This window comes from Aethalodelphis obliquidens, unplaced genomic scaffold (assembly GCF_003676395.1).
Source record: "Aethalodelphis obliquidens isolate GAN/ISIS:26980383/991018 unplaced genomic scaffold, ASM367639v1 scaffold67, whole genome shotgun sequence".
NCBI classification, from domain to species: Eukaryota; Metazoa; Chordata; class Mammalia; order Artiodactyla; family Delphinidae; genus Aethalodelphis; species Aethalodelphis obliquidens.
Genome location: NW_020838011.1, coordinates 6,341,834 through 6,356,663, shown reverse-complemented (window position 1 = coordinate 6,356,663; position 14,830 = coordinate 6,341,834). Strand labels below are relative to the sequence as shown.

The 14,830-nt window shown below is 31.5% G+C and overlaps 1 protein-coding gene across 1 annotated transcript in view; it reads left to right on the top strand.

Moving 5' to 3' along the window:
- TECRL (trans-2,3-enoyl-CoA reductase like) overlaps positions 1–1,205 on the top strand; it is a 90,610-nt gene extending 89,405 nt beyond the window's left edge. The window contains exon 12 of the mRNA XM_027089635.1: positions 587–1,205. Within this exon, the coding sequence (XP_026945436.1) occupies positions 587–714 (128 nt within the window). The 3' untranslated portion in view covers positions 715–1,205. The remainder of the gene's footprint in view (positions 1–586) is intronic.
- Positions 1,206–14,830: the final 13,625 nt, after the last annotated feature.

Genomic DNA, 14,830 nt, shown 5'->3' with positions numbered 1-14,830 from the left:
TAAACCCTCTCTTGTGCATGTGCACAGACTTGCATGTACTGTGTCTTCAAGTGTTCATATGCATCTGTGAAGGGAAAGCTGGGAGCATGAATGTGTAATCTTGAATGCTGGTCATTTTAACACACAAGGAAGTTAAATTGTAATGAACTCCACGTATTAAAGGGATATGTGTCATATCCTTTTCATCAATTCTTTGTTCCACTGTACAAAAATGTGGATTAAAATTAATGCTGCTTGTCGTATGTGTGTATGTGTGTGTAGAAGTATTTTATACACATATGAAAAACTATTATTGAAAAATTCAAGGATATTTTTAAATTCCTTATTTGGGAGTATTTTGTGGCAGTGGGATGTAAAAAACATAGATTTATTTTGATCTCTATATACTTTTTATGTTTATTCAGCTATGTAATATTGATTGAATGTATATGATGCTAGGCAATATACATGAGTAAAGAAAATTGATAGAGAACTATGCAACACAAGAAATATTTTAAGAAGTATATATGATTTTTTTTCTAATATAGCTTGCTACATCCATAATAAAAATAAGAAATAAAGAACAATTATTTCTTTTTTCTTCTAGTTGGGATTTTTACACTTCTGATGAGTATCCAGATGTCTTTGTGGGCACAAAAGAAACATAAGATGTATCTGAAGAAATTCAGTTCTTATATGCATAGGAAATCAGCAATGATTCCATTTATACTGTAAGAAAAAATAAGTGATCTTATCTCATATACAGAAAGCAGTATATAAACTCACTAAATCAAACTTGATAAAGGATAGTTGCCTATTATGCTCCAGAAACTCACAAACAACAGTATTTTTGCTTGAGTAAAAATACAAAATGGTAGACTCTAGCTGAATTTAGAGTAATAAACTTGAGGTAAATGAAAAGTAGAAATTATCGATATAACTAATGGTAAATAGCATCCAGTATGTTTGCAAGAGACTGATCCTTGAATGAAATGTTCTTACTGCATTAAATATTTCATAACTATTTGCTTAAGACCATTTAGAATATCTGAATTTTAAAAAGTAAATATTTTAAAAAGTTGTAACATTTAAATCATTTGAATCTTACATATTATTTTGATAGTAATTTAATTTTTTTCTTTATTGTTCAATATGTTATTGAGAAATATCAAATGTCTTATGTCAGTAGTTCAATTTCCTATATTAAAAGTTAAATATTTTTAATTAGCCATGAATCTTATTCATAACATATACATTGTATATCATTCTGAAATTATAACAATCAAAATATTTTCTAGACATTACTTATTAAATCATTTGAATATACTATATTGAAATATATATTTATACATACATCATATTTATATATGCATATATATAGAAATATATATTTCAAATGGATTATATGTGATGATGAAGAGAGAGTGCATTGGAACTTTGAGATTTAGAGTGGAAAGATTTTTTGCTTTATTTTCATATTTTTAAATTCTTATGTCTTCTCAAAGTCAGTGTGGTATGTGTATGAGTGTGTATGTAAATATGCATATATATTTTGACAAGGAGAGGGATGATATTACAAAAATTAAATACATATTAGGTAAATATTTTTTAAAATCTTAGTTTATTCATATTTAAATTGGGATTATTTACATTGGTTAATTTCTAGAGCCTTTCCAATTATTAGATATAAATGTATCTAGATAAACAGATGGATAGATAGATGATAGATGGATATACATATATCAATATATCCTCATTAAAGCGTTTAGATATATACATATATGACAAAATATCCTTGGTAAAGGTAGGTCTATATGCATTCTGTGGGTGTTTACTGTTAATATACGTGACCAACTTTCAAGATATAAAAGAAGCACCCATTTAAAAGCTTTATCATTCCCAAATGCACAGTATTAATATATCTCACGGGAAGACAACAACAAAGTTTAATTCACTAATATTCATTCAGCAAAATAGTATGGAATCATAGTTATTTGTTGATGTAATAGGCTATCCCAAATATGTTTCATTATACTATATTCCCGAAAAATGTGACTACTCTCATCTTATAAATAAGATGCAATTACATTATCAAATTCTAAAGTTCTTTTGTGTGTATTTTCAACAATTGTGATTTTTATGTCAATGTAAAGGTTATGATGATATTAGCAACTCATAAATTCCCTGCTTTCAATAGAGAAAGACACATAGGTCTTATTTCTAATTTAAATGAGGTATGTCTATGCATGATATCATCATCAAAGTAATATGGGATTGGTCAAAAGAAGTCTTGTAGTATGGGAAAGGAACAAGTTAAATGCTATGATTGGCCATATCAACTGGGAAACAGTACTAAAATACTTCCATTTAACATTCAAATTTTCATACTCTATTTATTGATAGATTTGTTAAAGGAACTAAATGTCAACTGCAGACAAACAGTAGATGAGAGCAGAAAGGGAATAAATAATGCAGGCCTTGTTTTTTAGATAGTTTACTTAGTTAAAAGACAACATAATTCTTAAAGATAAAATGAATTGTTAGTAGCATTAATTGAAATTAATTAAAACATGTATGAAGACAATATTAAAGTTAGTCTTTGTTCTTTTATTCCTTGGGCTACATGGGATATAAAGGAATGGATATTACCTCAACCTGTATATGCCTGTTAAAAATTATCTGCCCTGGTTGTATTAAATGTCCTGGTTCACATGATCAGTCTTCTCTCAGGCCATTTCTCCATGATAATATATTAGAATGCATTTGCTCTCCATTTCTATCACTTTTGCAGAACATACCATTAATAATCAAAAGAAACAAAACCCTCAAAAGTTAAAAAACTGAAAATATACCATTACTGGTTGGTATATAAAAATATACTATGAATATTTCTTCTGGAAAATGCATAGATATATGAATTAATGTCCAATGATATCTTCATAGATTGAGTTATCCATTCATTTACTTTGTGTTTAGTAACTCTCTTCTACATATTTATATGTGAATCAGTTTAAGGGGTCTTCAGGAGGAAACTATTCAAAGTAGACTGGACCAAGTAGGGAGTGAGTTTTTCACATAAATCTGCCCCTCATCCAAGTAGAACTTACTATATCTTTACTAATAAAGGTCCCATTCCAAACAAATGCTGGAAATAATCTTAAGCAGGAGTGGAAAAATAAAATCACAGGACACAGATATTAGCTTCTGCCTCCAAATCATTTAATGTAACAATTAGGATGCCTGGCAAGCTACAGTTTTGCATCTTCAATTTAAATTAAATATTAGTTTAAATATTAGGATGGTAGCTAATAATGTATTTAAATTTTTTGAAAATAAGTATTCAAGATTTAATAAATTAACATTAGAATTTCCTGACAGATATTAGATTTGTGATTACATATAGTATTACAAAGAAGCATCATAGTTAAATTAATTTAGGCATTGATAGTTAATTTTTAAATAATTGTCTAGAATGATTTTTTTCTATCCAAAAATGAAAACTGAAAACAGTGCTTTTAAAATACCACATCTTCATCTTTTATACATTTCTTATAAAAAGTGCTAGAGAGGGAGAGAAATCAAAAGAAAAACAAAAGTACAAAAGTTGAATCAGCTGCTATACCACCCCGTATTATCACAGCCTCTTGCCTCACTTCCCCACCCCTTCATCATTTCTCCCTAAAGCTACTACTTTAAAGGTGTTTTTGGGTTTTTTTGCATGTGTGTTTTTTTTTTTAATTTCTGGCTAAATTTAAATAAAAATAGACTCAACACATTTTGTCTTTTAGCAAGAGTTTTGTGGAAAATTATTCTCTAACTCATACGCAGACACAGACACAGAAATTTTAAGCAATACCATTTCTTAAAAGAGACAATACAAATATGGTAGCATTAAATTTTTTTTAAATAAATGAAATATATTCTTATTTTTTAAATGTGCATGTTCAATTATATTTCTCTATGAAAAGATATTATGCCTAATACTGAGGGGTAATCAAATCATAAAATTCAACATTATAGCTGAATATCTTGTATATTGACCTTTAATCATCTTCCAGTAATTAAACATATTTTCAAGATATTTTAAGCTCAATTTTGAGTAACTATCATTCAATGCATGTTAAATTTTAGCAGTTGCTGTACTTCATTTATAACATTTGTGCTCATAAAATAAAATGACCTGTGAATCAATAATGAGGGTTACTTATATTTTTATTTTAATAAAAAAGAAAACTGTTGTAGTTGCTCCTGAATATTAGAGGTGATTACAGCAAATGTTACTTTATAAGTACAATTAAAGGCATTTATGCAGCTTTTGCATAATGATAATAATTAAAAACCATTTTAAAGGCTGCTTAAAAGTTAATTTTCACCCAGGTGCATATTGAAGCCTATAATTAGCTTTCCCTCAGAGGAGGTTTGATCATGGAAATGTACAGAAGCATTTTTGGAGGTAGAAGTTCCCTGCTAAAATGGGATTTTGGCTTTTAGCTGTAGTTCTATAATGGTGCTTAAAAAATGTAAGAAAAATATGCTCAGAAATATTTTTTAAAATGAATATAATCATAACAGATTTGTTTCCTTGAGAATATAGAAGACGTATTTTCATGTTATTTGACTGAGTAATATGAGGGGCAGGATGAGTCAGATGGTGAGATTGTGAATTTTCTCTCTAATTGGGTGACCTTTCAACTGACACTTTTAGGGTATTTAGCCAGGTGAATGATTACTGGAAGAATGTTTTAGACAAATAAAACTGATTTATATAAGGCACTGGGACAGGAAAACCTTGGTGTGCTTGAGGACCAGCAAGTCACCCAGTGTAGTTGGAACATACTGAGTAAGAGAAAGAGTCATTTATCCTGGATTTGGAGAGGTATTGAAAGGACATGTCATGCATGGCTCTTAGACCAGTCTAGATCTATGTTACTTTGATATATTATTTTAGAATATTCAATTTTGTCATAGAATACAAGAAAACGAGGAGTTGGAGGAGACACATATGAAATTGCATCAAGATAATTTCCAAGAGGATAGTAGAGAATTTATATTTTATTCTAACTGAAAGAAAAATTTTATTCAGGGCAAATAAATATTATAATGTAATCTGATATGCTTTTTAAAATGTATTATTCCATCTCATCTGGACAAATTGTTATGGGTAAAGAGATGACATAGGAATGCATTTAGAAGAATCCAGTAATATCCAAGGGGAGAAACATTTAGTTGTCATGAATGCTTTGGGTTTTGCTTTTGCTATAGAGAGAAGAAAATTTATGGGATCCCCACCACCATCTATGGGACATTCTAGTTTACAGGGAAGGATTGGAGTGAGGGCAAGATGGGCCTAGATTTCAAGTATTATTTAAGAAGCCCCTTTATTGCCCTGAGTAAGCAGACCAAAAACCACTTCAGTGTCAATAACCCCTCCTTCAAAGGGTTAGTAAGAGCTTCCCATGCCCATTCACATACATACATTTGCCAAAAATGCCCCAGAACAACATTCCTAGTTAGAATATGTAGGATTTTATCAAAGCCTATGAGCCTGCACAAATGCATCTTTCTGAAAAGGCTGAAAGGACCCAAAACCTGATTTTTCCAGATACACAAACTGGTCTTGAGGAAGATACCACTCCATACAATTCTGATGAGTCCCCCACACAAACAATTTTGTATGTACTGACCAGTCTGAACAGTGTAACCATCAAGATAAACTGTCCTGATCTTATTAGCCATATGAGACTGCTACATAAAAAGCTGGACACACTGAGTACAGAAAGTGCTACAGCAGGTTCAGAGGTAGAATAAATTCATCAACCTTCATTAAATTTTAAATTCTGATTTTAGATCCAAAGAAATCTCCAATAATTTTCCCACCAAAATCAATCAGACTTATTACACCCTAAAATTATGATACACAGTTGACCTTTGAAAAAGGTAGATGTTACTCTGCATATAACTTATGGTCAGCTCTCCTTATCTGCAGTTCTTTCACATCCCTGGATTCAACCAAGTACAGACTGTGTAGTACTCTAGTATTTACTATTGAAAATATCCCTGTATAAGTGGACCCCATGCAGCCCAAACCCATGTTGTTCAAGGGTCAGCTGTATATTCAAATTTAGCACTGTGCATCAAACACTATTTTAGTATCAAGAATTTTATCTAGAAACAATTGAGACAGGCATGATAATGTATATATGTATGCATGATAATGTTCAGGCAGACATCAGGTGTGGACTGAATGGATAAAGGATCCAACAAATCAATTTATGTTATAGCTAAATAATGGAGTTATTTGTAGCCTTTAAAATACATATTCTAGGAATTTTAATTGGCATAATTAAATCCTCATATGAAAGATTAAATAAAATGTAAAAATAGGTAAACAATTATCCTGTAGGTATTTTACAAAACTAAAATAATAAAAAAATAAACCTACCAAAGAAGACAAAAGAAATTTATTTACATATTAAATCATAATATAAAAGCAAGAATACCACAAATGATATCAAAATATTCACAATGATTTTAGGCTAGGAGGATTAAAAAAAACTTTTTTCCTGTCTGTTTTATGCTTTCCAGATAGTTTTCCATGAACAAGTATAATCGATTATAAATTTTTAAACAACTTTATTAAACACAACAGATTCCTTAAGAACTGGTTCCTGCATTTTTTTTCTAGTGTAATCTCCACACATATTTTCTCATATTCCCTACGTTTAAATAATAACTGATCAACATAAAATGTATTGAATTTTTCAAGTGATTTTATATGGCCAAATTTCTGTATATGTTCTTCATTTTATAATATGAACTCTCTTAAAGATCTTTTTTATTTTACTTTATATTAAAATTCACCTTTGTACATAAAATATATAGCAAAAAGTATACATTATTCTAAGTATAATCTGCATATAGTCAGATTATTTCAGAAACAGAATGTTCCAGCATCCCAGAAGCCCCCCTTCTTGCTACCTTGTAGTTACTAACCTCCCCAAAAGTAAAACTAGTATGACTTCTAATATAGATTAATTTTACAATTGCTGTAATTTATTCTTGTTTTTTTTTTCTTTTTTACTCAAAACATGCAAGATTAATATTGTTCATGTAGTTTTGCACACAGTTTTCTAATTCTGTGACATCCTCATCCCTTTCAATATCTTCATCAGAACCCTATGACACTGGTACCCTGATCCCAGCCTTTAGAACTGGCAGAAATATTTTTCCCCCTAAGGTACTCAGTCTATTATGGTATTTTGTTATAGCAGCCCAAAGTAAAGAAGACACTGAAATTCTTATTTCCCAGCCATAACAGGTAAAAACAGAGTTTCTTTTAGTTTTGAGGCTCCATTTCTTTGACGGTAGGTCATAATCACCTGCAGTCTAGATAAGATGCAAAAACAAACAAACAAAAAACAATGTGGAGTATTGTTTATATTAAGTAGAGAACTGTAACAACCTTTTTCTTCTTGGCATCTCTTTTCCAGCTCCAACATCTATATTCTTATTTCCCTAATTATTTATTCAATACACACCTATATTTACTACTGTTTCCATCATCTAATTAGCATATCTTTATTTAACAGAATTATTCAGAGTTTTCCAGTTTCACAAGAATAATTATTGTTTCCTCTTGGGGCTTTGCCATCTCCATCATCTCAAAACACAGAGTTGTACCCACCCACTTGCGTAAATCATCTTCTCATTCTTCCATTTCCCACAAAAATCTAACATAATCACAACTTTCTTTATTCATAATTTATTTTTCAAACAGGTAAAAAATCATATATGCATAATTTATATATAATAAAGTAATCCTTTGTGAAATATATACCTCTATAATTTATATATATTTCACAAAGAAAAAACACATCTATATATTAACATGTATTATGATAAAATCAAAACAACGCGATAAGCTAACATTTATTGACAATCGGGAACTACATATTTTCATTTAATGTGCTCCAAATCTTCACAGTATTACTGAAGACATTGAATTTTGAGAGGGTATACATCAGTGGCTTACCAACAGGGTGTTTTTCTCCCACAGGAAATATTTTACAATATTTGGGACATTTTTGATTGCCATGACTGGGAGGTTACTACTGGCACCTAGAGAGTAGAAGCCAGAGGTCCTGCTAAGCATTCTACAATACACAAGATACACCTCCTCCAACACCCCCAACATATGTACAATAAAGTATTACCCAGTTAAAAATGGTAATAGTATTGACATTGAGAATCTCAGATATATAGGATAGGTAACTTGTCCACAATTATACTGTCTGTAATTAGTAGAGCTAAAATCAACTGTTTTATAGACTCTGTGTACATATATATATATTATAAGTCAACTAGAGAAAGAAGAACAAACAAAACTTAAAGTTAGTAGAAGAAAAGAAATAAAGATCAGAGCAGAAATAAATGAAATAGAGATAAATAAAACAATCGCAAAGATCAATGAAACTAAAAGCTGATTCTTTGAAAAAACAAAATTGATAAACCTTTAACCAGATTCATCAAGAAAAAAATGGAGAGGACTCAAATTAATAAAATTAGAAATGAAAAAGGAGAAGTTACAATGACATTACAGAAATACAAAGGATCATAAGAGACTACTACCAACAACTCTATGCCAATAAAATGGACAACCACAAAGAAATGGACAAATTCTTAGAAAGGTATAATCTCCCAAGACTGAACCAGAAAGAAATAGAAAATATGAGCAGACCAATCATAAGTACTGAAGTTGAAACTGTGATTAAAACACTCCCAAGAAACAAAAGTCCAGGACCAGATGGCTTCACAGGCAAATTCTATTAAACCTTTAGAGAAGAGCTAACACCTATCCTTCTGAAACTGTTCCAACAATTTGCAGAGGAAGGAAAACTCCCAAACTCATTCCATGAGGCCACCATCACCCTGATACCAAAGTGAGACAAACATACCACAAAAAGAAAATTACAGGCCAATATCACTGATGAATAAAACTGCAAAATTCCTCAGCAAGGTACTAGCAATCCAAATCCAACAGTACATTAAGAGGATCATACACCATGATCAAGTGGGATTTAACCCAGGGATGCAAGGATTTTTCAATATCTGAGAATCAATCAGTGTGATACACCAGATCAACAAATTGAAGACTAAAAACCACATGATCATCTCAATAGCTACAGAAAAAACTTTTGACAAAATTCAACACCCATTTATGATAAAAACTCTCCAGAAAGTGGGCATAAAGGGACTTACCTCAACATAATAAAGGCCATATACAACAAACCTGCAGCTAACATACTCAACGGTAAAAAGCATTTCCTCTAAGATCAGGAACAAGACAAGGACGTCCACTCTTGCCACTTATATTCAAAATAGTTTTGGAAGTCCTAGCTATGGCAATCAGAGAAGAAAAGAAATAAAAGGAATCCAAATGGGAAAAGAAGAAGTTAAACTGTCACTGTTTGGGGATGACATGATACTACACATTGAAAATCCTAAAGAAGCTACCAGAAAACTACTAGAGCTCATCAATGAATTTGGTAAAGTTGCAGGTTGAAAAATTAATACACAGAAATCGGTTGCATTTCTATACACTAACAACGAAAGATCAGAAACAGAAATTCAAGACAATATATTAGTTCAAAATGTATCTCAAAACTTATTTCCTAAAAGTATGTCATAAATTGTTCTTCTCCTTATATTCTTTTGTGTTTATTTACTTTCACACTCTGTGGCATTTTTGAAACTACTCCTAGTTGATATACATTTTTTCAACAAAACGGATAGAGTGAGTTACATCAAATGGTAATCTGGACATATCTCTCTTATTTAAAGCCATTAAGTGGTTCTCCATTAATACTAAAATTAAGACCAAGCTGGTTGCTTTGTGGGTTTTTTGTTTCTTTCTTTTACTTTTTCCTGTTTTACTGAGCTATAATTGGCATGTAACATTGTGTAAGGTTAAGATATACAACATGGTGATTGGATACACATATATATTGCAAAATGATTACCACAGAAAGGTTAGTTAATACATATATCACCTCACATAAGCTTTTTTAAATTCGTTTTCTGTTTGTTTTTTGTGGTGAGGACATTTAAGATCTACTCTCTTAGCAATTTTTAAGTATAGAAGCAAGCTGGTTACATTGGTACACAGGTCTCTCCATAATCAGGCCATAACTATCTCAATTCCACTCAGCCAGAACAATCATTTATAGTTCCTCAATCATAATATTCTATTTTCAATATGTCTGCTTTCATTCATGCATTGTCCCTGCTTGTAATACACTTGATCTCATCCCAAGTTTTTCTAATACCCGAGATCCAGCTCAAGGTTTATGGTCTCTAGAAATTCTTTTCCAATCTTTTCTTCTCCAGTAAGTTTTATATTTTCCTTCTCTCTTCCCCTAATATCATGTGCATATCTATTTATTTGCTTTGTATTTAAAGTCATGGAGCTAAAGATAGGCAGACAAGGCTTCAGATTGTGTCCTCATATATATTAAATATGTGATATTTTATAAGGCAGATTTTTAAGTCTCAGTTAAAATGAGGACAAATAACAAACTAAATAACTTTGGCAAAAACATTGTAAATATAGTCCAAATAAGAACTAATAGAGAACATTAAGTCAGTTATATAAACAATTTTCTGGAAGCAAATTGTTTTTCTCATTCAATATCTGTCTAAATGTAGATAATCTGCCTCTGTATAACTTAGTTTCTTCCACAAGACACAGATATACTAATTTACTCAAATAAATTTATCTTATAACTATCTTGTAGGCCTTATCAGGGTATGGTTTTGATATAAAACTACTGTAAAATATTATATACTATAGGAATTATGATTTGAAAATTTAAATATAAATTCTAATTCACACCAAATTAGTGTTTAAATTAGTATTAAATACTAAAAATATATTTAGCATTTACTAAAGTTAGTCTTTAAATACTATAAAGATGATAATTTGGAAATTATAAACTAGTAAACTGGTCCTAACTGTTCTGAAATTAATTACAGGTTATATGAGAAAAAGAATGTAATTGTTATAGATTTTAAAATAGTCTTCTATTACTACTTAATAGTCATGAAAAACCACGTGTGTTTAGATTGTGTTTAGAATTCAAGGGGGAAAAAGATATCTGTATCCACAAATTTTTCATTTGGAAAATCTCTCCAAACTACTTAATTCATAAGCATCAGCAATAGGCACATCACGTGTATTTGGTGACTTTCTATGTTGGTACCACTGTGCAGTTTCACTTTGACTTTTCACTTCATGAGCGAAAAGTTATTTTACATACCTATAACCTATGCTATTCTCAGAGTACTTTCCAGTTTTTATAAATTATCCTGCTAAGCTAATTCTTAACCCAGTACCTGAAGTCATCCCACAACAGCAGCAGATCTTGATTACAGTCTACCTTCTCATTTCTGCACACTCCAAGCCCTTGTATCAACTGGAACATTTCCACATTATTCACCAGTGTATCCTCTGTTGGTCCAGAAAATCTGTTTATTGATTCATTTGTGCACCTTCAGCATTTGAATACATATAATCTCCCTAAATAAACTAACCTCATTACTACCCAACAAAGTTTCATCAAGAGAAAAAATGAAAGCAAATGACTCTTTTAGCTATTTTGCTATTTAACATATTTTATTTTAAATAGCTGTTTCTCCAACTGATTCTCCACACCTGTGATTAATTGGAGGAGAATAGGAACATATATACTTTTAAATGTTAAGGCCCTGATTATTATTACTTGTCACTATTTATTAAGCACTTACAACTTAATTAACATGTGGATTTAAGTTAAATTTAAATGTAAGTGAAAATAACATTCTGCCTTCGGGTAGTACTGGCTTCTGAGCCAACCGAACAGTATTGAGCCAAATTTTAATATTCAAAATGTCCCTTGGGGCTTCCCTGGTGGCGCAGTGGTTGAGAGTCCGCCTGCCGATGCAGGGGACACGGGTTCGTGCCCCAGTCCGGGAGGATCCCACGTGCCGTGGAGCGGCTGGGCGCATGGGCCATGGCCGCTGGGCCTGCGCATCCGGAGCCTGTGCTCCACAACAGGAGAGGCCACAGCAGTGAGAGGCCCGCGTACGCAAAAAAAAAAAAAAATTTCCCTTGAAGGTGTTTGTCTAATCTGGCTTTTAACAGCCTTCATCTCCATTACAATTAACTCTGTGTGTGTGTGTGTGTGTGTGTGTGTGTGTGTGTGTGTGTGTGTGTGTGTGTGTGTGTGTGTGTGTGTGAGAGACAGAGAGAGAGAGAGAGAGAGAGAGAAAGAGAAAGAGAGCGTGTGTGTGTGTGTGTATGCACACACATGTGTGTTTATCCAGAAAGGGGAAAAATTTTATTTCATAAAGCTATGAAATCATCTTTAAAGATGAACTGAATTGACAGCTTCTCTATAAAACTTTCCATAACCTGACCCTTTCTTTTTCTCTTCTCTTCTGGCAGGTTCAGGTTGTTGTTTCTTTTGGGCACCCAAATATGCTTACTATACCCTGTTATACTCAAATATACTCTATTAGAGCAGGTTATCTATCATATCATATTACATGTACTTATTATCTTCCTGCATTGGTAGATAGTATACCCTCTGCTTTTCTTAAAGTCAAGAATCAAGCTTTAATCATCCATGCATCTGCAGTGATGAGTAATTATTCAAGAATACTATAGAGGTTTCAATCTAGAGATGACACACTTATAAAAGCTCAATTTTAGGGTTCTTTCTTTCCCTTTCTTTTTCTTTCTCAGTTGGAAATGTTGAATCTAGAGTTCTTAATGTGAAATCAGTTTTTGTTCTACGACAGTATGATTCAGATGACATCTTTTCTGGCAACTGCTACATGGGGAAAAGCTCAGTTTTAAAAGACTGACAATTGGACTATCATTCAGTAAGTATTTAGAGAAAATGGTCACTTTTGTCTACTTGAACTCAGTTCATGTAAGAACACCACGTCTGTACACGTGCGACAGGCTACTGGGAAATGCAAAGCAAAGCAAGCAGCTTTATGTTCTAAGGACTATAAAACATATAGCGTGTGAGAAAAAAAATTGTTTTAATTTTCTCATTCATAGAGTAGGTATAGTGAATGATCACACTGCTTCTACACTATTATTTATGAATAGTGCATTATAAAACATGATGACAAGACATTTACCCCTGAGAAGCACTGGGAATGTTATTTTTCAGAAATATTTTGAAAATGTAATTACAATTTTATTTCTCTTGTTGACATATACAATCTACAGACAATAACACATGCTATAATTTTATAGCATCAAAATAAATGAAAGTAGACAAAGGAGAACAGTCATTTAGGATTTTTTTTGATAGATTAAATAAACTAATGGGCTGGGGATATACTAGACAGATTACTAAAATTTGCCAAAATACTATTAAATGTTTGTGGTATTGAATAGAAAGTCTAGGCAGCATTAAATAAAAATTAAACTTCAATTAAACATTTACCTTCAAAAATCAGTGATGTGGAATGGTAAGGTTAAATAAATCTATGGATAGATGTTTCTAGTCTACCAGAGATTAAAATAACATATTTCATTTTGGGAGCTTTATTTGAATTGTGTATTTTTCTGAGTCTTTTTAAGTCTTCCATTTCATGGAAGTGTAGCTGATTATTTTTTTTCCTCCCAAAGGATGATGGTGTAAATGTAAAGGTAGATTTCACACATGTCTTTATTGGCAAAATATGTTAATTAGAAACTATATAGTCTCAGATTGATTAGTTCTCTTTTTAGTCCACTGAATAACATGGTTTCTCTGAAGTACAGAAGACTATTTTAAAAATCAAGAGAACATTTTTAAGAGACAAATGGAAATGTCTTTGGTCATATGAATTATGAAATATATTTGAAAAGGCAGTACCATTTCACATAAATTTAATTCAAAAGTACGGTGAAAAACCTGAATATAAACATCCAAAAAGTTCAAGGAACTCCATGCAGGATGACCTCAAAGAGGCTCAAACCAAGACATGTTATAATCAAATTGTGGAAAGAAAAAGACAAAGAGAGAATCTTGAAAGCAACAAGAGAGAAGTGATTCGTCACATACAAAGGATCCTCAGTAGTTTTCTTACCAGAAACATTGAAAGCCAGAAGACAGTGGGTGATATAGTTAAGTGCTACAAGAAAAAACTTCCAAGCAAGAATCTCATATCTGGTAAAAATATCCTTCAAAAATGAGGAAGAAGTTAAGACATTCCCAGATAAACAAAGCTGAGGAAGTTTGTTATCGCTAGGCTTATTCTGAAACAAGTTCTAAAGGGATTCCTGCAGGTTGTAATAAAAGGATACCAGACAGTAACTAGAAAGCCATATGAAGAAATAAAAATTTCAGTAAAGGAAAATACATGGGCGATTATAAAAGCTAGCATTGTTGTAACAATGGTTTATGGTTCCATTTTTTGTTTTCTACATGATATGAGACTAATACCTTGCAAAGTTATTGGTCTAAAAGCTAGTATTATTGTAACTTTGGTTTATAACTCCTTGTTTTGTTTTCTAAATAATTTAAGAGACTAATGCATTAAAAATTATTACTTTATGATTTTGGACACACAATGTGCAAAGATGTAATTTTGTGACGTCAATAAGTGAAAAGAGTAGGGACAGAGCTGTAAATGAGCAGAGTTTTTGTATGTTATTGAAATTAAGCTGGTATAAATTCAAATTAGAGTGTTATAATGTTAGGATGATAAATGTAATCCCCATGGTAACTAAAAACATAGTTATAGAATATATACAAAAGGAAATTAGAAGGGAATTATAACGTTTCACTAGAAAAAAATCAGCTGAACATAA